Genomic DNA, 24,530 nt, shown 5'->3' on the forward strand with positions numbered 1-24,530 from the left:
TTTTGATGCGGTTAATTGGTACTGGACCACCCCTGTGAAACATGAAAAACCACAAATTAGTAGGATTTGCAATTAAGCAATGTGTCCCTGTTGATGGTGCCACCTCCAACGAGCGGGCTTCTATGCTCCTACACACCCGGGACGCATTGCTTTGGTGGCACCAAGGGGTTACCAAACAGTCAACAGACTGGTGATGATGTGGAGCCAATCAGCTCATGGGATAAACCCATTCTACTCTAATTGGTCAATGTCGCGCCCGGGAACCAATCATGGGCGTTGTTTGAGTGGCCATGTACAAAGCCTCTGAGTCACATCAGCTCTTTGTTTGGCGAGGGATGGGATCACTGTATTATTATTTTTTGTTTTTATAACAGGAAAACAGACCTTTAGGAAAACGATATCAACTATATAAAAAAGCAAATGTAAATCCCTCGTATATCAAAAGATTCTTGATCAGAATATCCAAACCCCCTCTGCTTGCTTTCTATTGATGGCTGCTCCCTCAGGTCGAGTTCAGTTCAATATTGTAAGAGATCTACATATTAATCATTCACCAAAACCTCCTGCCTGCTCCACATGAAAGGCTTTGTCCCTTCCTATGTTAGTTCTTTCCACACGAGTGCTCATCCAGAGCAAAACCCTTCAAGTACAGTAGTATATTGTGCTAGGGTTATAAAAACAAAATAATGATTTTTCTTTGAGGAGCAGTTTTGCAAATCAATGACCTCATTTGAGTAGCAAATGAGGAATTCCAAGGAGCAATTCTTTTCTCGGTTAATTGCACGCACCCGAAGCAAGGATTTTATTGAACAATAAAAATACAACAATATAACTGGGGAGTTGAATGTAACAGTGTTCTCGCTCGTTTCTCGAAATTATTTTCCAGGACTTTTACCCCCAAGCTTTGGAGTAGTTTTATTTGCTATGATTTGCACCTAATATGTTGTACATTCAATCGGATTGCTTCAATGTTACCAAATATAGTACGAAATTTGCCCCCCCCCCCCCACCGCCAAAATTGAAAATTTAAAAAATGATGTGAAGTGATTGTCATAGTTCACCCCAAAAGAGCTATTGAAAAGAATGACTCATTTGCGAACATCACACTACTAATATAAAATCTGACTTGGATGCTGATAATCAAAATGGCTTTCATTGCTAAGTAAATCAAAATGATGGAATACAACTGATTGACTAATGAGCTGCTGATGGATGGAGAGAGGCCAGAGCCCATGCTAGCATCCATGGCACCATCACAGCCAGGTTGGCAAACCCAGGGGTGTAACATTGCCTAAAAACTGCATGAAAAGTCGCACTGCTCTCTGTGCACTTCCACGTTATTATAACACAGCTGATTTCACCTGGCCGTCGACTGGTTAGCGCGTCGGGCTCACAGTGCAGAGGTGCAGGGTTAGATTTCGGCTCAGGATTTCCTCTGTGGAGTTTGCATGTTCTCCCCGTTCCTGTGTGGGTTTTCTCCGGGTACTCCGGTTTCCTCCCACATTCCAAAAACATGCTTGGCAGGTGAATGGAACACTCTAAATTGCTCCTCGGTGTGATTGTGGCAGCAAACAGTTGCTCGTCTATGTGTGCCCTGCAACTGGCTGGCAACCAGTGCGGGGTGTACCCAGCCTATTTATTGCCTGAAGACAGATGGGATAGACCCCAGCACACCCGCGACCCTTGTGAGGATAAGCGGATTAGAAAATGGATGAATTCCAAATAAAGTTTTTATCATTCACATATTTTCTTTTTCTGCTGTTGGACAAACGAGCAAGTGTTGTGACTGGTTGTAACTGTGTTTTGGGTTATGGCAGACAGTGACTCGTGTGGAACTGATTGATGAAGATATATTGACAGAGTTAAACAAAAAGGCAAACACTTTTATGTTATATTCACAAGCATTGGATGGAAGTAATGACACTGTTCAGCTCCTAAATTACAACCGAGGGATAAACGACAGTTTTGAGATAACCGAAGAGCTTTTGAGCATGAAGTCACTGAAGGGGAAAACGCGAGGAAAGGACTTGTGTGAACAGGTGTCCGCTGTCATCGAGAGAATGAAGCTACCTCAGAGTAAACTTGCCAGTGTCCCTATGGATGGATCGTCAAATTTAACTGGAAAAAACCCCAACAAAAAACGTCGGACTGCTGAAAAAAATACAGCAAGGAGCGAAAGACCAAAACCCTGAGCAGGATGCTATTTTCCTTCACTGCATTATTCATCAGGACTCTCTGTGTAAGACTGCATTGCAAGCGAAATCATGTCGTGGATCCAGTTGTAAAACTTGTCAACGTCATACAATCAAGAGGACGTCAGATAATCATCGTTGGTTCGTTACATTTTCGGACGAAACCGATGCAGATCGGCAGGATCACTTTACCATTCTCGTGTCCACTGATTAAGTTTGAGCAAAGTGTTGTGAGTGTGGGAGCTCAAAGAGATTGGCTTTTTTTTGGGGGGAGTTAATGGGGAGTTCTGAAGAATTTTCCAAACTGAGTGATGTGAACTGTCTTTGTGACTTGTGCACATACGTATTTTCACACAGGAATGAGCTGAACGTGAAGCTACAGGGGAAAGATCAGTTTGTGCGTGACGTGTACGCAAATGACCAAGCTGATTTTATTCTCGAGCACATCTTCCGCTTTCCCCCACACTAGCCATGCAGAAAGAGGCCACCGAAAAACAACAAACGACTGGACAACCTGCAGAGAGAATTCTGCCTTCGGTTGTTTGATCTTGATAAAATTGGACAAGTCTCTTCAGCTGGTGTCCTGCCTCCTGTCACAAGACTCTGAAACAACACCACAGGAGCGGCAATTGAAACCGATCGATCTTCAGTCTGACTGCGCCTCAAAGGAAAAGGCAAAGTCTCTTAAACCGAATGACTTTTACGCTTCACCAAAGCTACGTTTTCCAACCTCGGGAGGACCGCACAGAAGATGCTTGTGTCGTTTGGCTCGACCTACGCGTGTGAGCAGACATTCAAAAAAGCCCGTCACAGATCCAAGTTGACTGACCAACACTTGCGTAACAATGGAGATCCATTCTGAGAATTGCCACAATAAAACTATCTCCAGGCTTTGATGCACTGGCAAAAAACGACAGCAACTACATTGTTCCGACTGAAATTGATGAGCTTTTCTGCTGTCATGAGAAAAAAAAAATGCATCCGGAATGTTTGACAGTGTTCCTTTAACTCTTTCAGGGACAGCGGTTACTACAGTGGACAGCTTATCATGTTATCAGGTTACATGGTGCATGAAAAGGTTAATGAAGCGCGCATTTATGCACAGCAGTGGAACAGAAAATGAGCAATGCAGAAATGTTTGAGGCTGTGTATGTTATTGGGTAACAATATGTTTTGAAAGTAGAATATATCATTCATCCTTTTTTCAAAAAATGTTGATTTCTTGAACTTTGAGTCTTCAATTAAAAAACAGAGACAATCTCCAGGTTTGAAATATCACTCTGTGTGGTGTTTTCATCTATTTAGATTTTTTCCTCCCAGTATTGTGCCAAATAGTGTGTAAATGCTGCATCGTGCATATTCATTGACACAAACATACTTCCTGGATGAGAGCTATTTTGCACATTTGAAAGGCGCAGTCCTCAGTGCACACTGTTTGTAAATCGGGTTGTGCATTTATTTTTTTGTGTGCTTACTGTGCAGAGCTTTCAAATTTTAGAACCCATTATGGCCCGCAGGTCAAAAGGTTTGCCCACCCCCAGGTAAGGGGGTTGGACCGTTGATGTCAGTTGCTATGGTGTGGCTATTTTGTCATATACAATTGAGCATGGCCTGATGTCCTTCAACATTTCAGCTCTGATGCTCAGTGACATGTCAGAATGTACTGCTTTCTTCCATGCTTTCTCCATACGGCCCTCCTCTCTGTTGTTACTTTGTATTTTTGTACACAAAAGATTTGCTTTTCCACTTCTGCTTCCTGTCTGCTTCCAGGTCCAAATTCTGTTTTTCACGTGACAGCAAGTATGAAATACTGAGTGAAAAGTGGCCCAGTAAGACGACCTGTTACCCATCACTATCATAAAGCCGTCGTCCTTGTTGCTCTACTGAAAAACAGAGATGTATTTCATCTCAGAGCGCACAGCCAGAAGTGACGGCACACCCACTCCAGTTCTCTTCCACCCAACAGGGGAGACAGATTAGAGGGAGAAAAACCTCATCTTCGGCAGAGCGCTACAGCGACATTCTTGAACGGAAGGTCGCTATCTTGGGTCTGAAAAATTGGAACATGCAATTTTATTCGTGTGGTAGTGTCACATGGGTTCACGCTGTGCCGGCTAGAAGTAAGGATGAAGCAGAAAAGCACGACAGCTCAATGTTGCCCATCGAAGGCAGTTGAAAACAGATGTACATGCCCGTTCAACCCGTTTGGGCTCACTAACAAGGTATGGAGAAGCAGAGAGAGGAAATATCATTTTCCATGACAGCTCAAGCTTTTCCAGGAGCCTGATGTAATAGAAATATTTTAATATCCGAGTATCCTGCTGAAAATTGCGTATTCAAGTAAATTGTATTTTCGCTGGGTTCAAGAGCTATTATTATTTATCCAAAAGAGAAAATAAGACATTTGATGAAAGAAGGAATGACCAGTTGCAGGGCTGCCAAACAACAAAACCTTCCATAACATTTGGGTTGAATTTCCACATTTTTGAAATTATACCATGGGACAGTTGTAGCAGCCTATTATGCAAGAGGATAAAAGGAATTCTGCATACTGTCCAATGCACGGCATAGTTATTACTCTATAATCAGTAAGTGTCGATAAATCATGGCTTCACTTTGTTATTTTATGATACTAAAATATGATCAAGTGGAGAGTAACATGAATTACGCTTTTTCATCATCAAGATGTGAATAAAAAAGGGCTGAAAGATAAACTTTATGAAATGTTGATTAATGTTCCTATCAATTATGGCTGTACAAGTCACACATCTGCTTTGCTTGCTCTGTGTTGTCGAGTTGTCTCCTCTCACTCTCCACTTCTGTGCATTCATTAACATGTTGCAAAAAAGAGACCATTTAAAAACTTATTTCATCCTCAGCCTCGGCAAGTAGCGGGGCACCAGACTACATTTCAACAAAATGGCATGCGGAGGCGAACGGGGCCCATTTAATAGATAAATAGACATACTGTAACGAACTGAGTTACTTTGTGCGTTATTGTGTTCTGTAGGAGGGTATTTAGCAAGTCATGAACTGCTGTGCTCAGTGCTGCTTTACCGAGTGTGCTTTCATGCATTGCTGCTGCCGGCATGTGTGGGAGACGAGAACATGGAGGGACTTGCATTTGTGAGTAAACTGAGAGTTGCATTTGTTCTGGAATCATGGGACATTTTAATAACTGCAACTTCAGAAGTGTTCTCCCAAAGTCCAACCAGTACATACATACTGTAAACCACATTTTGCAACAAAAGTGACATCATCATGTTTACCACGTCATCGAAAATCGCGAGTAGACATGTTTTTCTGTTGATATTCATCCATCCATCCATCATCCATCCATCCATTTTCTGATGCGCCTATCAGAAAATGAGGGCCACAGGCGTGCTGGAGCCTATCCTAGCTGTTTTCATGAAGTAGGCGGGGGACACCCTGAACTGATTGCCAAACCATTGCAGGGCACACCATAGATGGGAAAACTATTCGTCCTAACGATCACACCTAGGGACAATTTAGAACATTCAATCAACCTCCCATGCATGTTTTTGGAATGTGGGAGGAAATCAGAGTACCCGGAAAAAACCCACGCAGGGACGGGGAGTGGCGGCCTGGTGTTCCAGTGGTTAGCGCGTCCACCTCACAGTGCAGAGGTACCGGGTTCAATTCAAGCTTCAGCCTCCCTGTGTGAAGTTTGCATGTTCTCCCTGGGCCTGCGTGGGTTTTCTCCGGGTACTCCGGTTTCCTCCCACATTCCATGAACATGCATAGCCGGCTGATTGAACACTCAAAATTGTCCCTAGGTGTGAGTGTGAGCGCGGATTGGTTGTTCATCTCTGTGTGCCCTGTGATTGGCTGGCAACCGGTTCAGGGTGACCCCCGCCTACTGGCCGAAGACAGCTGGGATAGGCTCCAGCACCCACCGCGACCCTGGTGAAGATAAAGCAGATCGGAAAATGGATGGATGGATGGATGGATGGATGGAGGCATGGGGAGAACATGCAAACTCCACACAGGAAGGCTGAACCCTGCACCTCTGAGAGGTTAGGCGGACGCACTAACCAGTCGATCACCATGCCGCCTTATTTGCAATATTTTGGTTTATTTTTATTGTTCTTTAACAAACAAAATACTGTGGTATATATTGCATTTCAAATATTTCATCATCCAATTAATTTGCACTTGGAGAAATTCCGATCACATCAAACAATATGCAACTATCTTTTCCTGACAAGGAATTGAAAATAAGTTCACTATTGGTGAATTGAGCTCTTAACGCCAAACAGGTTATTAACACAAAATGATTCCACTATTTGGTTGCAGAAACAAGTATGAAGTCACAGTGTTGATTTTGTCTGATACTAATTAGAAGACAGCTCTCCTCCAAGGGTTCCCAAATGCGAAGGAAAACGAGCACTCAGCATCGGTGGGAGGTTCAGAATCATAAATGGGAAACACATTCACACATGTACGAACATACAAGCACACACGTGTGTAAAATCACTCATTCCTCGGTCATATTTGAAAATAATATCATGAGCACAAATGTACTGAGGCCAAGTCCTTTTTTGTGTTTTACATATTGCAAAACCTAAGTGTAAAGACTGTAAAACAGGAATACAAGTTACTGTGCATGTGCAGAACTTCCTTGTTCACCTGAATACATTTACTGTAACACACCAGTGACTTTAAATATATGATTCTGACTCGCAAGCAAAAGTCATGCCTCGCAAAATAAAGAAGCATTTTTTAATACTTAACAGATACATTATGATGGCTTGTGCGGACAGACGATAGGCTGAAATACAGGCAGGAAAATGTCACAGATGAGTTTGCAGTGGCTAAAATAAAAATCACTGTTAAGCAGTTCCAAAATTAGATGAAAATGACAAATAACCAAACGGAGTCGCACTTTGTATGCACTACTTCTCCTTTTGTATTCATTTATCTTTTTCGTCTGTCACTGTTATTGGTTATTAATTAAAAACTCTTTTTATCTTTCCTGCCATTCTGATAAAATGCACTAAATAAATTAGATGTCTTATGTTATGTTATGCTTCAAATACTGCACCCAACAGAACAAAAGCAAGAAGCCTAGTAACCAGAAAGTTGACTGGATCTGCCCCAAACGTTTTGTGTCGGACATCTGTGATTGTTGCCTTGCCAACGAAAATTCCCCTGAGCTCTGTTCGAGGCTGGTGTCGTGCCTAAAGAAGTAAAATATGCAAACTTTGACCTCAGCTGCCTTGCAAACTTATGTCGTCACTTAAAATTACTTTCGTTTTCCTCACAGAGAAATAATGACATTGTAAATTATATTCAAAATAAATAAAAAAATAAAACAAAAATAATTTTAAAAAACACTTCTGATGTCAGTTTTGTTCTCTGCTACAAATTTCATCAACAATATCGTTGAATATGTATAAGATACTTATTTCACGGTAATCATAGGTATCGGTAATGACAAAAAAAAAAAAAAGACAGGAGCAGAAATGGAAGTTATCGTCTCATTAGTGAGTTATTATGGTATATGTAGCAATGAAACTGACACATACAAAATCATCTAATAGACCCTTTTACACTCCTGTATGCAGTATCGACATGTGCTGTCATAGCTGTTCTCAAAATTAATGCATTTCAAGTTTCAAATCCAGTTCCTATGAGGTATGGTTTCTTGTACCTGCTCAGTTGTACTTTTAAGATGGCTGTACTGATACAGCATAGTCGGCGTAGTCTGTTGGTCACTTACTAGTTGAGTGGGTCAGTCTTACAGACTTACGCAAGGATAGTCGAACCTCATTACAAAGTACCTCGAGGGACATAAAGAATCTATAAGTTATAACAGGCCCTGCGATTGGCTGGCAACCGATTCAGGGTGTCCCCCGCCTACTGCCCGAAGACAGCTGGGATAGGCTCCAGCACCCCCCGCGACCCTAGTGAGGATCAAGCGGTTCGGAAAATGGATGGATGGATGGAAGTTATAACAGTAGTTCGTTGTAACCATTTCCAGTAGAATGGCCACCAACTGCAATAAAAATAACATTGAATACAAATAAATTAATGAATAAATAATCACAAAAGGCGGCCCCGGTGGTCCAGTGGTTAACATGTCGACCTCACAGTGCAGAGGTACCGGGTTCAATTCCAGCGCCGGCCTCCCGGTGTGGAGTTTGCATGTTCTACCCAGGCCTGCGTGGGTTTTCTCCGGGTACTCCGGTTTTCTGCCACATTCCAAAAACATGCACGGCAGGCTGATTGAACACTCTAAATCATAGGTGTCAAACTCAGGTCCTGGAGGGCCGCTGCCCTGCATGTTTTCCAAGTCTCCCTGTTGCAACACACCTGATTCAAATGAACAGGTTCAATGTCAGGCTTGCGCAGAGCTTGCTGATGATCTGATCATTTGAATCAGGTGTGTTGCAACAGGGAGACTTGGAAAACATGCAGGGCAGCGGCCCTCCAGGACCTGAGTTTGACACCTATGCTCTAAATTGTCCCTAGGTGTGAGTGTGAGCGTGGATGGTTGTTTGTCTCTGTGTGCCCTGCGATTGGCTGGCAACCGGTTCAGGGTATCCCCCGCCAATTGCCTGAAGACAGCTTGGATAGGCTCCAGCACCCGACCCCCGCGACCCTTGTGAGGGTAAGCAGATGGGAAAATGAATGAATGAATAATCACACAAAAAAAAAAGAAAAGAATATGGAGCAGATAGTGAGCTGCATTGAGTGGTTTTTCTTACATTCATGAGTAATGCACTCGGACATCAGTAACGAAACTTGACTGATGGCCTTTTTGAGGGCATTGTCATGCTCAAGAGATGGCGGACTTTACACCAGGGTGAACCAGTCAAGTCTCTGCAGCCAACTTCGAAAGGAGTGCACCACGTGTTTAAGCCCTAACTGCGGTAGTCTTCCACCAGCTAGGTGTCCTTGGATCTGTTCCATTCAGTCAGCATTCCCTATGACGCAGTGAGATCCAGCATGACCACTTGTATTGTTTGGCCTGGCAAGAGGACTATGTTTGATCTTAGGCTTGTTGTTTTTATTGTCTCAGTGATTCCCCAAATCAACCATCATCTTCCAATCCTTGGCTGTTGCAAACAGACCACTCCCTTTGCTGTGCCTTGGGCCTCTCTCCAGCATTGATAAAGGCAAGGAATTGCTTGACTGGTCTCTGCTGTGCCTTGGCTATGTCAATGGCTGAACAGACAGAACCAGGTCACACCACTTTCGGGCAATAGCTAAGGGTGTGCTTTAGCTATGTGGCAACATTTGCGGTTTGACTGATTCAGGAGCGTGTCGTAAAAAGGCTTCCTGTTCACAACTTGACACCTGGACCTTCCCGTGCAGCTGTGTATTGCTGGAAGCGTTGATGGATTTCTTCCAAAGCTGTCACTTGGCCTAGAGGCCTCTTGTGCCATGGGCAGAACCTTTCTTTTTTCACCACACCTCAATTCCAGCTCCTGACGCCTTGGGATCTGTGGATTCTGTGTCCTACAGCGCCTCGACCGCAGGTGACCATGAACTCTTCCTTTATCCTCCAGATTAGGAATGTAAGTTTGTTCTTCCTTACAGAGAGTGTTATGCTGCTGGGAAGATCAAACCATTTGGGGAGGTACAGACCGATTTTGCTCTCTAGGACCTTGACTCTGTACATAACTGGTGAAAGGACACTTTGATCCTCTCCTCTTTCATCTATAACTGCTTCAGACAACAAAGTGTATGCAGAAAAATGGTGAAGATTGCACGACTGTCTGTGTCCTATGTGTTGTGTTGTGTTATTTTTGTTATTTTGACTTCAAAATGGCGCCGCGTGAGTGGCTGCCTTTCCAGCAGCTCCTATATTTTGTTGTTCTACTTCTTCCTTTCATAACTTTGCTGCTGTGAATTGGGAATTTCTCCATTGCGAGACTAATAAAGGTTTTCTTATCTTATCTTAAATTCGATGGGTCGCAGAATTTGTGGTAGGATGGTGTGTTGGTAAATCCAATGCAAACCCTCCTGGCATGGCTGACTTGTCAACTGCTGCTAATTTCCTCTCCAGTTCTTGTCTAGTTGCTGCAATCGATTTGATGTCTTTTCAAGAAGAACACTTAGCACAAGGACAAGTAAACACCTTGTCTTTCTCTCTTTCTGGTTAGTGAGCATGTTCTGAAGTTAACGGGCCACCTCAAGCGTTGGGCTCACATCTCTCCATTGTGCTTTTGCCTCAACAGCTTCCTTGAAAATCCATCAGGCCTGCCCTCTGTGGCTATCTGCTCTTCAAAGACTGTGCATCTTACTTCCCTAAAGTGCTGTTAAGTTATGTCAGGAGTGGGCAGCTTTTACATTAGCTGTAGTTTTCCTGAATTAGTGTTTCGAGGACCTCCGCTCTAAAACGGATGTAGCTGATCTTCTCTGCTCTTGTCATATGAAGGGTCTCTCCTTGTCTCTTCACCAGTCCAAACCTGTCTCCTCCCAAGTTGGATAAATATGGTTGCCAGGTATTTCAGCTTCCTGACCGTATCCTTATTTGCTTTTGATTTAATACTTCAAGATTTCTATCAAACATATATAAAATGCCTTATCACCATTCTGCTGGCCTTAGGCCACTTTAACCATTGTTGTTCAGATGCCTTACTTGGTCCTGATGCATTGGGAGTAAATACGATTGATGATTTCTGTTTCTTCCTGGCACAACTCCCCTTACATCTTATAGACCTCGAGGGGTGTCTTTGTTTTGAGTGTTTCATAGCTGCTTGCGTTTTCTTTTTCCTGTTGGAGAATGCAAAATTATGGGTTGCTGGCTACTACTGCTGCAGTTGACTGTTGGCTGTCTTTCCAGCTCTCGGAACCATATTCATGCTCATCATCCAGTCTATTCCAAAATTCTTATAATGCACTCAGACAGATCATCAGTGAAGTAGGCCTAACCCTTGATCTTTGAGTGTTTTGGGCCTCAAAAATCATACACCCGGCACTGGGAAACCCAGTCTTGATGTGGAGTGACTCTTTTCAAAAGCACAAGATACTGTATAATCTTTTAATAACTTAAACATAAACATAGATGTCACCTCACCTGGTTCGTTGAACTCTTATGTTGAACACACAAAAATTGCCTGTACAGGTAGTAAAATTGTATGATGACAGTATGTTGACGCAGAAAGAGATTAATATACCATTTCCAATATTTCCGATGGTGAAAAATATCTCACTAATTGGAACGTGAATGTTTTTTTTTTTTACTTTTTCATTTTTTTGGTGCGTTGTCTTTGTTCCGTTATGTTGAGGAGAATCTTAAATAACACACACACACACGCCAAATAAACGAGGAATTCAGTCACTGTGATCCTTCGTGAAGAAGTGTAAAAATTACAGAAGACAATGTTGAATGTTGAATGCAGGAGAGGAGTTTCCCCTTAACACAGTCTTAAATCCTCTGGCTAAAAAAATCTCGAGAATAATTCTTATTAAAATTAAATTATTTTAATTTATTTAAAGTGTGTTTGCAGTGGCAGTTTTTTTCTGGTTTAAAAATGTCAAATTGAAAGGAAACTTTTCTTTACCGGTGTGAAAGTCCAGGTGAGCTTCATGTGCTTGGTGGTTGCATAGGCGCATTCCAGCAATCTGGGTTTGCTGTTCACGTCCACAAGACACTTATTGTCATCATCATCAATGGTTGGACTCAGTACGCCAAGGTGAAGTTGCTGGGAACTGGTGTAATACACATTCTATGTGGAAACAAAATAATAAACAACATATTGTAGCAACAGGTACCACAGTGAAAAACAGGCAAAGCCGTTTTATTTATATAGCACATTTCATGTGAAAGGCAACTCAATGTGGTTCACACAAACAAGCATTTAACACAATATTTAACAGCATTTAGAAGCAAAGCAGAGAAAACAAAAGAAGCTGACAAAAATTACGAGAACAACATAAAGGCCCTCCTGAAGGAGAAGAAGAGAGCTTTTATGTCGAGAGACAGAGAGGAGCTGAAGGCCGTGCAGATTCGGCTGAGAAGAAAGATCAGGGAGGGGAAGAAGATATACAGGATGAAATTGGAGGACCAGTTGCAGGCCAACAATGTCACTGGTGTCTGGAGGGGCCTGAAAACCATCTCAGGCCATGACAGCCCAAAGACATTGACTGAGAAGGACAAGAACTGGGTAGATGGACTGAACCGTTTTTTCAACCGTTTCGACCAGTCGTCTGTCCCTTCCCCCAACCACCACCTGCAACCACTCTCACTGAGGACTTCTTCTCCTCCCCCTCCTCTTTCGACCAGCTCTCATCAACCCAGTCTGTCACCTGGTTCCTGCTTGTCCGTCACAACAGAGCAGGTGAGGAACCAACTGAGGAAGATGAATGTGAGGAAGGCAGCAGGTCCAGACAAGATCAGTTCCCGGCTCCTCAGGACCTGCTCTGACCAGCTGTGTGACATTGTCCAGCACATGTTCAACCTGAGCCTGAAGCTGGGCAGAGCTCCACAGCTGTGAAAAACTTCGTGCCTGGTCCCAGTGCCCTAAGGAGCTGAACAGCTACAGACCGGTGGCGCTGACGTCTCACCTGATGAAGACGCTGGAGAGACTCGTCCTCGCCCACCTTCGACCGCTGGTGAGCCCGGCACTGGACCCGCTGCAGTTTGCCTATCACCCTGGCATCGGCGTGGAAGACGCCATTATCTACCTCCTCCACTCAGTGCTGTCACACTTGGAGAAGGCTGGGAGCACTGTGAAAATCATGTTCTTTGATTTCTCCAGTGCCTTCAACACCATCCAGCCCAACTTGCTGGGAGGCAAACTGCAGAACGCCGGAGTGGACCACCATCTCACAGCATGGATCATAGACTACCTCACAAATCGGCCGCAGTACGTGAGGTTGCAGAGCTGTGAGTCGGACAGGCTTCTCTGCAGCACTGGAGCGCCGCAGGGGACTGTTCTGGCTCCATTCCTGTTCATCCTCTACACCTCGGACTTCAGACACGCCACTCCAAACTGCCACCTTCAGAAGTTCTCAGATGACTCTGCGATTGTTGGCCTCATTACAGAGGGGGACGATCGGGAGTACAGGGGAATGACGAAGGACTTTGTGTACTGGTGCCAGCAGAATCTCCTCCAGATCAACCCTAGGAAAACTAAGGAGTTGGTTGTGGATTTCTGCAGGAAACAGTCCTCACCAGCACCGATGAACATCCAGGGTATGGACATAGAGAAGGTGACCTCCTACAAGTACCTAGGTGTTCTTCTGAACAACAAACTGGACTGGTCTACAAACACGGACACCCTGATTAGGAAAGGACAGAGCCGACTCTTCCTACTCAGGAAACTGAGGTCTTTTGGGGTTCAGGGGTCGCTCCTTAAGACTTTCTATAACTCGGTGGTGGCCTCGGCCATCCATTATGGCATTGTCTGCTGGTCAGGCAGCATCTCAGCCCGGGACAGAAAGAGACTGGAGCGACTGGTCAGGAAGGCCAGTTCTGTCCTGGGCTGCTCCCTTGACACTCTGGAGGAGGTGGGCAACAGAAGGATGCTAACTAAGCTAAAAGCTATGATGGACAGTCCCTCCCACCCTCTCCAGCCCGCCCTGACAGCACTAGGTAGCTCCTTCAGCCAGAGACTGTTACACCGGCGCTGCAAGAAGGAGAGATACCGACGCTCGTTCCTACCAACTGCTGTCAGGCTGCTGAATAAAAAATAGCAACAATAATATTAATAATAATTAAATGATGTGGAAAACAACTGTAAATAGCACTGCGATTTATCCATTTTGTATTTATATTGCACTTAATTGAACGGTGTTTGTTTGTTTTTTCTTCTTTCTGCCTACATTCTTGCTGCTGGAGGCTGTAAATTTCCCCAGTGTGGGACAAATAAAGGATATCTTATCTTATCTTATTGATATGTGTGCAAAATAAAAGCAAAGTAAGATAAAAGTAGGTTTCGAAAATAACTAAAAGAACATTCATTCAAAATTGTTTAGAGGTCCTTAACACTTTCAGGGACAGCGGTTACTACAGTGGACAGCTTACCATAGGTTACAGGGTGCATAAAAGGGTTAATCAAAGGTATGGGGAGAAAAATAAGCCTTTAAGACTGGATGAATATGTTCTGACTCTTTGTTGTGGTCAGAACCTGAGTTGCAGAATTTTGAATGAGCTTCAGCTGTTTGACGCTTTTTTGAGGGAGTCCAGTAAGAATACCGTTACAATAATCAAGTACACTAGAGATAAAAGCATAAGATAAGATAAGATAAGATAAGATAAGATAAGACCTTTATTAGTCTCGCAATGGAGAAATTCCCAATTCACAGCAGCAAAGTTATGAAAGGAAGAAGTAGAACAACAAAATATAGGAGCTGCTGGAAAGGCAGCCACTCTCGCGGCGCCATTTTGAAGTCAAAATAACAAAAATAATACAACACAACACATAGGACACAGACAGTCGTGCAATCTTCACCAATTTTCTGCATACACTTTGTTGTCTGAAGCAGTTATAGATGAAAGAGGAGAGGATCAAAGTGTCCTTTCTCCAGTGGATCAGAGACGTCATGCTGGAAATGTGCACACGTCTGCTACAAGCTAAGTTTTGAAAGCAAACACGAAGCTGTAGCGTCCATTGATGAAAAGAGATTAGTTCACTTCTCCTGTCCCACGTAATCCGCTTCAAACTCCAAGCCGCGACTCCGAGCTCCAAATCCGCATCGGCGCTCCACGCTAACGCTCCTTTCTTTTCATCGTCGGCTCCTCAAGACTTACATCCATCCAGCCGCAGACCATTCAACAGCACCGATCTCTCCGCTGAACAAAGCGGGGCTGTGAAAAATGCTGCCCATTACAGGCGCAAGACACAAGCGCCCCGGGACTGTCCAGCAACGACAGTCAAATGGCGCCGACATTCCTCCCAGTCAAAAACAGTGCTGGTATACCCATGCTGCCGAGAAGGCGCAACCACCAAGCACAGAGTCTCCTCCTTGATGAATGTCGTGGCCAAAAAATGCTGAAAAAAGTCCACATCAGGTCCACTAGACGTAACAACAAACACAAAGTGACAAAACAAACACAAAAACAACAAAAAAGCAAGGCTCATGAGAGCACTTGCTGACGGCTGCCTACTCGGGCGCCATCTTGACTTCAAAGTCATGGATACGTTTCTCCTGGTTCGCACCCTTCAGTCTGTTGCTGCAATCTGGATGTATTTTTTTCAACTGGTAAAAGGCTGTTTTAGTGATTGATTTGATGTGATTGCTGAAAGTCAGGTCTGAGTCTCTCAGCACCCCAATATTTCTGACTTGGTCTTTGGTTTCTACAGACAGCGACTCCAGGTGTTTTCTGATATCATTACGGGACATTGATAAATATAGCTCTGTGTCATCTGCATTACCATGTTTGCCAACATGGGCGCTCTGAAGCATATGACCCAAAGGTATCATATTCAGACTGAACAGAAGGGGTCCATGGACTGACTCTTGAGGGACCCCGCATGTCATGGCCATATGATCAGATTCAAAACTTCTAAATCGGAGCTGAACCATTTTAGGACTGTTCCATGTAATCCCACCCAAGTTTCCAACATCCATCCATCCATTTTCTGATCCGCTTTCTCCTCACAAGGGAGACGGGGGGTGCTGGAGCCTATCCCAGCTGTCTTCAGGCAGTAGGCGGGGGACACCCTGAACCGGTTGCCAGCCAATTGCAGGGCACACAGAGACGAACAACCATCCGCGCTTACACTCACACCTCGGGACAATTTACAGTGTTCAATGAGCCTGCATTGCATGTTTTTGGAATGTGGGAGGAAACGGGAGTACCCGGAGAAAACCCATGCAGTTCCGGGTAGAACATGCAAACTTCACACAAGAGCCAGGATCGAACCCATGACCTCTGCACTGTGAGGTCGACAGGCTAACCACTGGCCCACCAGGCCGCACAAGCTTCCAACATGTTCAACAGTATTTTATGGTCAATTGATTGAATAAGATGCTGTGAATAAGAGCTGTGATGAGGTTGGAATTGATCAAAAAGCCTGTTTAAATTCAATAATTTGCAGAGTTGATTAAAATCTACTTTGCCCACAACTTTAATTCTGATGGGAAGTTTTGAAATGGGTCTATAATTTGTTAGCAAGGAGACAAATCTAGCATTCGCCTTTTTTAGAAGGGGCATGACTGCAGCTGCTTTCAAGGGGTTAGGAAACTTGCCTGACTGAAATGAGCATTTGATTATGTTTATGTATGCTGTAACTCAGTTTGAACAGATTTCCCAATACTGGTTTACCACACTGAAAAACAGGACTCTGATTGGCCAAGGTCATCAATAATACATGCAGCTGCATTCATATGAATGTGTGTTTTTGGCAAGATAGATTTTTGACAAAACAAACAAACACTTAGTTAGCATTACTGCATCACAGAAAGATATGTTTGAAATTATAAGGCAGATGCTTTTTTTTGTTATAAATTATAATAATTTTTGATTTATTGTGAAGATACTTTTTTTCTCATCAACGGTTAATAATCAGGATTTTATTGAACAAAATCGCGATGATGACAGCGGTATGTCTTTTGTCTCAAAAAGGCAGGAGTCTTCCAAATTATTGTGTCCAACTGTTTAAAAAGCTGTACAGAACATAAAAATTCTAGTTGGACAAAAAACATCTTTGCTGATCAAGTTGCATGATAACAGCCCTTCTTCAATGCTACCTACTTAACTCGCTCACCCACTGAAATACCAAGTCAATTAATAGTTTCTGCTTATGTTTTATTTGAGGAAGCACCTGCAATCAGTCAGCTGCACTTGCTCTCCTGAGCTCTGGCTAATATTTAAGTTGGGTACCAGAGTATTGCTTTGCATGCTGTTTTACTCCTTCCCAGTCGTGCATTGTTTTATGTCACAACCAGTCTCATCGTTCCAGTAGGACTTGTGTTTTTGTAGTTTAGTACCACTGAGATTGTGTGTTTCCGTTGTACCCCTCGTCGGTGTGACAAAACTACTTGTGGTTTGTCGTACTTTTAAGTGCTTTTGTGATTTTCTGTTTATTTTTTTGTAAGTACAGTAGTTCTTTGTTCCTTCATCTGTGGCTCCGAGCGTTCATCACCCTTTGTTAGCGAGTAGTACCCCATGTTTTAGTTGTCATTATGAAGTTTTGTTGCCATTGCTTTCAGTCACTGTTCTTTATAATAATAATAATAATGCATTACATTTGCAAGCGCCTTTCACAACACTCAAGAACACTTTACAACCAAGAGCAATAATAAAACCACAGATAAAATAATAAACAAAGAAAGAAAGATTTAAGGTGGATAAGCAAGTCGGAATAGGTGGGTTTTGAGCTGGGTTTTGAATATGGAAAGAGAGTCAATATTACGAATGTTGGGAGCAAGTGAGTTCCAGAGTTTGGGGGCAGAGCGACTGAAGGCTCTGCACCCCATTGTACTGAGACGGGCAGAGGGTAGAAAAAGGTGGAGGGAGGATGAGGACCTGAGTGAGCGAGAGGGAACGGAAATTTGAAGAAGATCTGACAGATAGGGGGGTGCAAGGTTATGGATGGCTTTGAATGTATAGAGAAGTAATTTGAAGTTGATTCTAAATTTGACAGGAAGCCAGTGGAGCTGTCGGAGGATGGGGGTGATATGACGGAAGGAGGGGGTTCTCGTGATGATCCGGGCTGCTGAATTCTGAACAAGTTGAAGTTTATGGAGGAATTTTTGATGGACACCGAAGAGAAGTGAGTTACAGTACAGTATTCTTTGGTTGCTTGCACAACCTTGTTGGAATAAAGCCTGTGCCACAAAAAGGATTGAGGTCAGGGGGGCATTGGTTGACCACATCGTGACTTTTCCTCCCTTCTTTTTCATGCAATCAATGGTTCCTTGGCCTTTTCTTCACCAGGGGATGGTGCATTGTCTTGCATGGGAATAATTTTATTGCAGTCAGACCTTGTTTTTGGGTACCATGAAAGGAAGCGGTTGGTTAGAAACTCCAAATATTCTGCAGATGCAGTTTTGACAACTCCTCAAAGTCAGCAGGAATAGGCTTCAGCTTTCCAACAGCACAAATGATAACCTTCAGGCCGCCTAATGGAGCCTACCATCTCACTCCCCAAGACATCACTCCACCACCTTTTTGCTGATGTTGCTCCAAGTCGAACTGTGTTCAATCAATGCATTCTGAAAATAATGTTTCCTTTTATGTTTGAGCCCACTGCGAACATTTTTTTTCTTGTGAGATTAAGAGCTGTCTTAAATGCAGCTTTATTATGCAACAGGCCTTTGGAGGGTCTTAGTTTGAGAGCTTCTTTGAGCTCCGGGGATATTTGTGGCTTCACATACCTGCTTGCTGACTGATCATCTGTGGCTTTTTCCAAGAGCTGGTGTCTTAATATGGCATATTTGCCCGAGAGAAGTTTTCTTTAGTATGCCTATATCGGAACGAACACGTTTGCTCTGTGAATGATACAAAAATGATTCTACATTACTGTTTTTCTTGAAATGCGGATTGTTTTCATTCCGTCAACGCTTTTCATACTTTTCTTCCTACATTTTGCATTAAAATTATGTGTAATTATGTGTTGTAACCTCCTTGAGTAGTTTCCCTTTAATTAGGCTTGCCTGGTAACCTAATGATCACAACTTTCTGGGATTTATATCAGTAATCTTAAGAGAAGAAATTATCTACAAAAACAGAAAGTCATACATCATCAGTCTCCTAGAATAATGACCCAAGTCACATTTTGGCAACGTTTTTTTTTTTTGTCTTAAACATCTCCTCGGGACGCTGGCCTCATCTGCGAAAAGCGGCTGCATCCTTAGTTCAACTAATAATCCAATTCTAGGCCTGAAATGAAATAAATACATCGAAGATCATCAAAATGTGTTTCAGTTTTTTGTGTTTTCTGAAAAAAATAAGGAAATTACATTTACGCATACTATGGAACAGAGTGCACAACACAGGACCCCGGTCCAATAGTGTGTGTGTTGTTCACTGAAAACTCTATTCTGACTGTAAGGTGTGAATATGGAGAAAGGTTGATATGTGGATGTGTCAGTCCTAGGTTTTCATAGTGATCAATCCAGACTGCAGCCCAACTCTCACCTAAAGGCCGACCACACACCCAGTGATGCAAATGAACTCTCACGCAAGACGTCACACTACAAGTCCATCACAGAATAGACTCCGACCAATCATTGCGTGTTTAAATCAAGATTCAATCCATCAACGCAGATCCGTCGGCGAGGCTAGACAAGCAGCTTTCAAAGTCGTGTCGACGGAGAGATTATGTGATATGTGCGTTTGTCCTCTGCTCACAATAAGCAAAAAAAAAAGAAAAAAGAAAAAAAATGAGGGAGACGAAGGACTTGTTCCTAGACACTGGGGAGAAGGCAATATGGACGGTCTAGTCTTCCAAAAAAACTTGAGATATGAAAGTTGACACCTCATTTGATAATCAGCGACTAGCTTTGCAGTTATGATAGCATGAGTTGAAATGTTACGTATACTTTTCAATATTTCCTCTTTTGTTCAAGTCACTTTTTAAATACTGTACACCCAATTGTGATCGTGCGTGTCAAGTCCAGGTTCTCGTCAAAAGTCAATGCCAAAGAACCAGTTAAGGGACGACGTAGCACACATCACGCTCTGTAGCAAAATGAACAAGAATTCTGACATGCCAGACTTAAGTGGTCGTGGTCATGAAAAGTCACAGTGGCCAACGAGCAATCGTTGAGTACCTCAGATTACATGGGCTGCGATGCGTCAAGACAATTCAAAGTCAGCTACGAGACACTACATTTGTCTGCGATAAATCTGTCGGATCAAAATCGGACTACAATCTGACATCAGGATAATAAAACACTTTAAAACAAACAGTGCGGCAGCCAACAGGAAACTAAAATAAAACAAAACAAAAAACAAGAGTCGAAAAGTTGGTTCAGATGACCCAAGCAACACCGATTGGCCTCATTTATACTGCATAAGATGCGTAGTAAAATTTCGGGTTTCATGTGGAGAACAATAGTATTGGTACGCTAGTGGTGGATTGGGCAAGGACAGTGTCTCTGCACTGTTCGATAGTTGAAGGTCGATATATCTAATTTTATTGCATATTTGACAGATGTGTTGATCACTGGAGCCAAGCAAAAGAAAACTGTCCAACAACTGTTTTTGAGAAGCCTCTAGATTTAGATAGATAGCCAGCCAGCCAGCCAGCCAGACAGACAGACAGACAGATAGATAGACAGACAGATAGACAGACAGATAGATAGACAGATAGATATATAGATAGACAGATAGACAGACAGATAGACAGACAGACAGACAGATAGATAGATAGATAGATAGATAGATAGACAGATAGATAGATAGATAGATAGACAGATAGACAGACAGATAGATAGATAGACAGATAGACAGATAGATAGATAGATAGATAGATAGATAGATAGATAGACAGATAGATAGATAGATAGATAGATAGATAGATAGATAGACAGACAGATAGATAGATAGATAGATAGATAGATAGACAGATAGACAGACAGATAGATAGATAGATAGATAGATAGATAGATAGATAGATAGATAGATAGATAGATAGAAAGGGTTTTGGAGTTTGAGACTAAGACAAGACCAAGACTGTGTACAGTATATCAATAAATAAACTCACAAAATAAACAGAAAAAAATGACCAGAGGTTTTTTCTTCATGTTTGCAATAGCGACGGGAAAACAAAGCTTCAAATTTGCTTCATGAACCAGTTTTGTATTGTTTTGACTCATCACGAGGGCACACGCTGCTCAACATTGGGCTGGAAGTATTTCAACAGACGGTGCCATCTAGAGGAGTCAAAAAATACAACTGGTTCATGAAACAACTCTGAACCTTTATTTTCCATCACTAGTTTGAAACAAAAACAAATACAACAGGTGTGTCCAAAGTTGGCCCTCAAGGGCCTCTGTCCTACATGTTTTAGATGTGTCCCTCCTGCAACACACCTGATTCAATTCCACTTTGAATATAACGCTTTTAAAGAATCTTTAACTTTTTTTCAAAGCTACATGTTTGATTAAAAAATTGATTAATCATTCTATGTTATTGATTTTAAAGTAGTTAGCACAGGCTTAGCTTTCAAGTTCATTGCTGAACCAAACCATCAGCTTTCTGCAGCTGAAGCATCAACATAGAGGTTGCTGTAGACTAGAAATGTGCTCCCTTGGTCCACTTCGAAAGCTCAATGCATTTACTGGTGTTATGAATAATGTTTCCATTGCAGAAGAACCTCCCAAGTAACGACTTGGTGCTTGACTAATACCTGACGTGTTCATTTTTTCTGAGTATGTTGTCTTGCATTTGACCATGCTACGCAAGCAAACTTGGCTGGAATATTAAGTCACCGTTTGCTCTGAATGTGAGCAAAAAATAATCAAGGGTAGAAAAGAGCCTAAATGTATTATTATTATTATTATTATTTTCGCTCAGTGTCTTAGAATGAGGTCTTCTGATTTCAATTTCACCATTGCAATTAATATAATGGTTACTTTACTTGTCTTACATGCAGGCCACACAGAGAGAACAACCCCAAATCCCCACAACAAATCCCTTACATGCTCACTAAACTGAGGTAAAAGGTAAATGGTCTCCACTTATAATGATATTATATCTTTTGGAAGTCAAGGCTCTTAATGTCACCTCATTAACCAAATGATTAATGGACGACATTGGAATGAAAGGAGAGTTAAGATCTCATTCACACTCTGAGAATATAGCATCAGGAGCCACTGGGGATTCAGTTACCGGTACTTGCGTTGCTATACTTTGTCATGATCATGGGGGAATGATAATCACACAGCAACCGTTGAGTTGAAACAATGACTCCAGCTGAGGTAAGATGATATGCTTTTCGTCTTGCCTGAACTATTCATGCATAATTGTCTCCTGAAAATAATCTTTGAGTTCCAAATTGTTGCTTGTCATTTGATGTTTCACTGCATAAAAAAGACATTTCTATGGACTTTGTCCATTTTCATAATCTGCGTCCTTGTTTTATATCTTCATTTCATGAGCATATTCACTGTCTTGCATCTGTATACATTAGATTAATATGTGCATGCATGCATGAGATGTGTCTTGGTCGACTCCCTCCAGGAGTTCATGAAGACATGGCATTACACTCTATAAAGATGACTTCAAAGAGCATATTTGTAGTTTGTAGTTGAGCGATATCTTTAGCCACACCAGTCCTGAACCTTTTCCAACACACGTATCTGTATATTTAAGCAGCTGTAGATCCTTGACAAATGTCATGCTGAAGCCAATACAGCACAGGTGTCAAACTCAAGGTCCGGGGGCCAGATCTTGCCCGCCACATCATTTTCTGTGGCCCGCGAAAGCAAATCCAAGATGTCAACATTCATGATACTTGCTGAAATTTTGACCAAAATTTCAAATTCTCATATGTAATAAATAAGAGTGATACTTTCAGCATTTTCTTTTTACCAAATCCCTCATTACAGTAACTTCAACAATAGGTGAATAAACCATTATTCTTGACTTCTTCATATGGTTTCAGTCATAATGGTCCTCCAAGGGAAACTGTAGCTAAAATCAGGCCCGTGACAAAAATGAGTTTGACACCCCTGCAATATAGTATCAGCGAGATAGAACAGATTAACAAAAAAAAAAAGGTTACAATTGGTATGATAACTTTCTAGATTCTACGGGGGAAAAAAACAACAGGTTTACTGTTAATTGGTCTAATTAAGCAGGAAACCTTGGGAAAATGAGGAAAATTTTCAGAGGCAGAACATGAATAAGAGAAAAGAGGAGGTCAGGGGAATAAAGGTACATCCTGGCTGCAAACATTTGCATACCTGAAAAAAAAACAAGGACACACTAATGAATTCAGTGCTTGTCCTAGTTTTGAAACCTTCTAAAGGTTTAGTGATGCAAATCAAACACAGTGCAAGTACTTCAAATCCTAAACCCAGACATACGTTTGCTTGAGCCTGACAGAACAGCGAAAAATCCCCTGGAACCTGACATGAGCATAACAAGAAGGATGAGTGCTGACATCCAATCCTCACAAAAACAGAGGTTCAAAGAGAAACACGAGGGACAGCGAAAGAGCAAGCTTGTTCAACACAGTAAACCCTGGCTGAGTGCTGTGTGTTTTCAGAGGAGAGAGTGTACATGTTTTTGATGCGACTGATGAGTGTCGTGCAGGAACGGGGCATTCCGAGAAGGAGCCATTATGACCCGGTGAATCAGCCACACCAAAGGCTTTTAAGCTGCTCATTGTAACACTGACAAAGACAACAATTCAGACACACACGTGTGTGTGTGTGTGTGTGTGTGTGTGTGTGTGTGTGTGTGAGTGCATGCATTTCAATGCGTTGAGTATGTGATTTGTTTCTCTGAGCACATACGTATAGGTGCAATAAGTGCTGCATGTTTCATCAGAATGCTGCTTAAGTACCCGCAGAGGGCTTTACAATGCTATCTCATCACCTGTCACGGTGCCTTAAAAGCTCTGACAGAAGGATTAGCACAGGGATGTGTAAAACAGATCGCAATCTCAGCAGACCCATGTCGGTATTTACTGGCACAGGAAGAGGAAAGCTTTTAAGACCGGCTGATGGTGTTATCTATCTATCTATCTATCTATCTTAAACAATGGTGTAGAATAGCTGATGGTGTCGTGGTAAGCTCACCGGACTTGTGTGCGGGCAGCGTGGGATCGGGTCCCGCTCATTGACAGAGTGGATGTGGGTGTGAATGATTGTTTTTCTCGATGTGTGCCCTGCAACTGGCTGGCGACCAGTTCGAGGTGTATTCCTCGCCTACCTGCTAACTGGTGCCAGCAGAATCGCCTCCAGATCAACCCTAGGAAAACTAAGGAGTTGGTTGTGGATTTCTGCAGGAAACAGTCCTCACCTGCACTGATGAACATCCAGTGTACAGACATAGAGAGGGTGACCTCCTACAAGTACCTAGGTGTTCTTCTAAACAATAAACTGGACTGGTCAACCAACACGGACGCCCTGATTAGGAAGGGACAGAGCTGCCTCTTCCTACTCAGGAAACTGAGATCTTTTGGGGTTCAGGGGTCACTCCTTAAGACTTTCTATAACTCGGTGGTGGCTTCGGCCATCCATTATGGCATTGTCTGCTGGTCAGGCAGCATCTCGGCCCGGGACAGAAAGAGACTGGAGCGACTGGTCAGGAGGGACAGTTCTGTCCTGGGCTGCTCCCTGGACACTCTGGAGGAGGTGGGCAACAGGAGGATGCTCGCTAAACTAAAAGTTATGACGGACAGTCCCTCTCACCCCTTCCAGCCCGCCCTGACAGCACTGGGTAGCTCCTTCAGCCAGAGA

The 24,530-nt window shown here is 42.8% G+C and overlaps 1 protein-coding gene across 3 annotated transcripts in view; it reads right to left on the reverse strand.

The window, feature by feature from the left end:
• LOC147205713 (polypeptide N-acetylgalactosaminyltransferase 18-like) overlaps positions 1-24,530 on the reverse strand; it is a 151,222-nt gene that overhangs the window by 13,704 nt on the left and 112,988 nt on the right. For all 3 annotated transcript variants that reach the window (XM_086109309.1, XM_086109310.1, XM_086109308.1), the window contains one exon: positions 11,729-11,893. In XM_086109309.1, the coding sequence (XP_085965435.1) occupies positions 11,729-11,893 (165 nt within the window). The remainder of the gene's footprint in view (positions 1-11,728; positions 11,894-24,530) is intronic.

This window comes from Hippocampus guttulatus, chromosome 4, assembly GCF_054856545.1.
Source record: "Hippocampus guttulatus isolate MCC_2025c chromosome 4, RoL_Hgut_1.0, whole genome shotgun sequence".
NCBI classification, from domain to species: Eukaryota; Metazoa; Chordata; class Actinopteri; order Syngnathiformes; family Syngnathidae; genus Hippocampus; species Hippocampus guttulatus.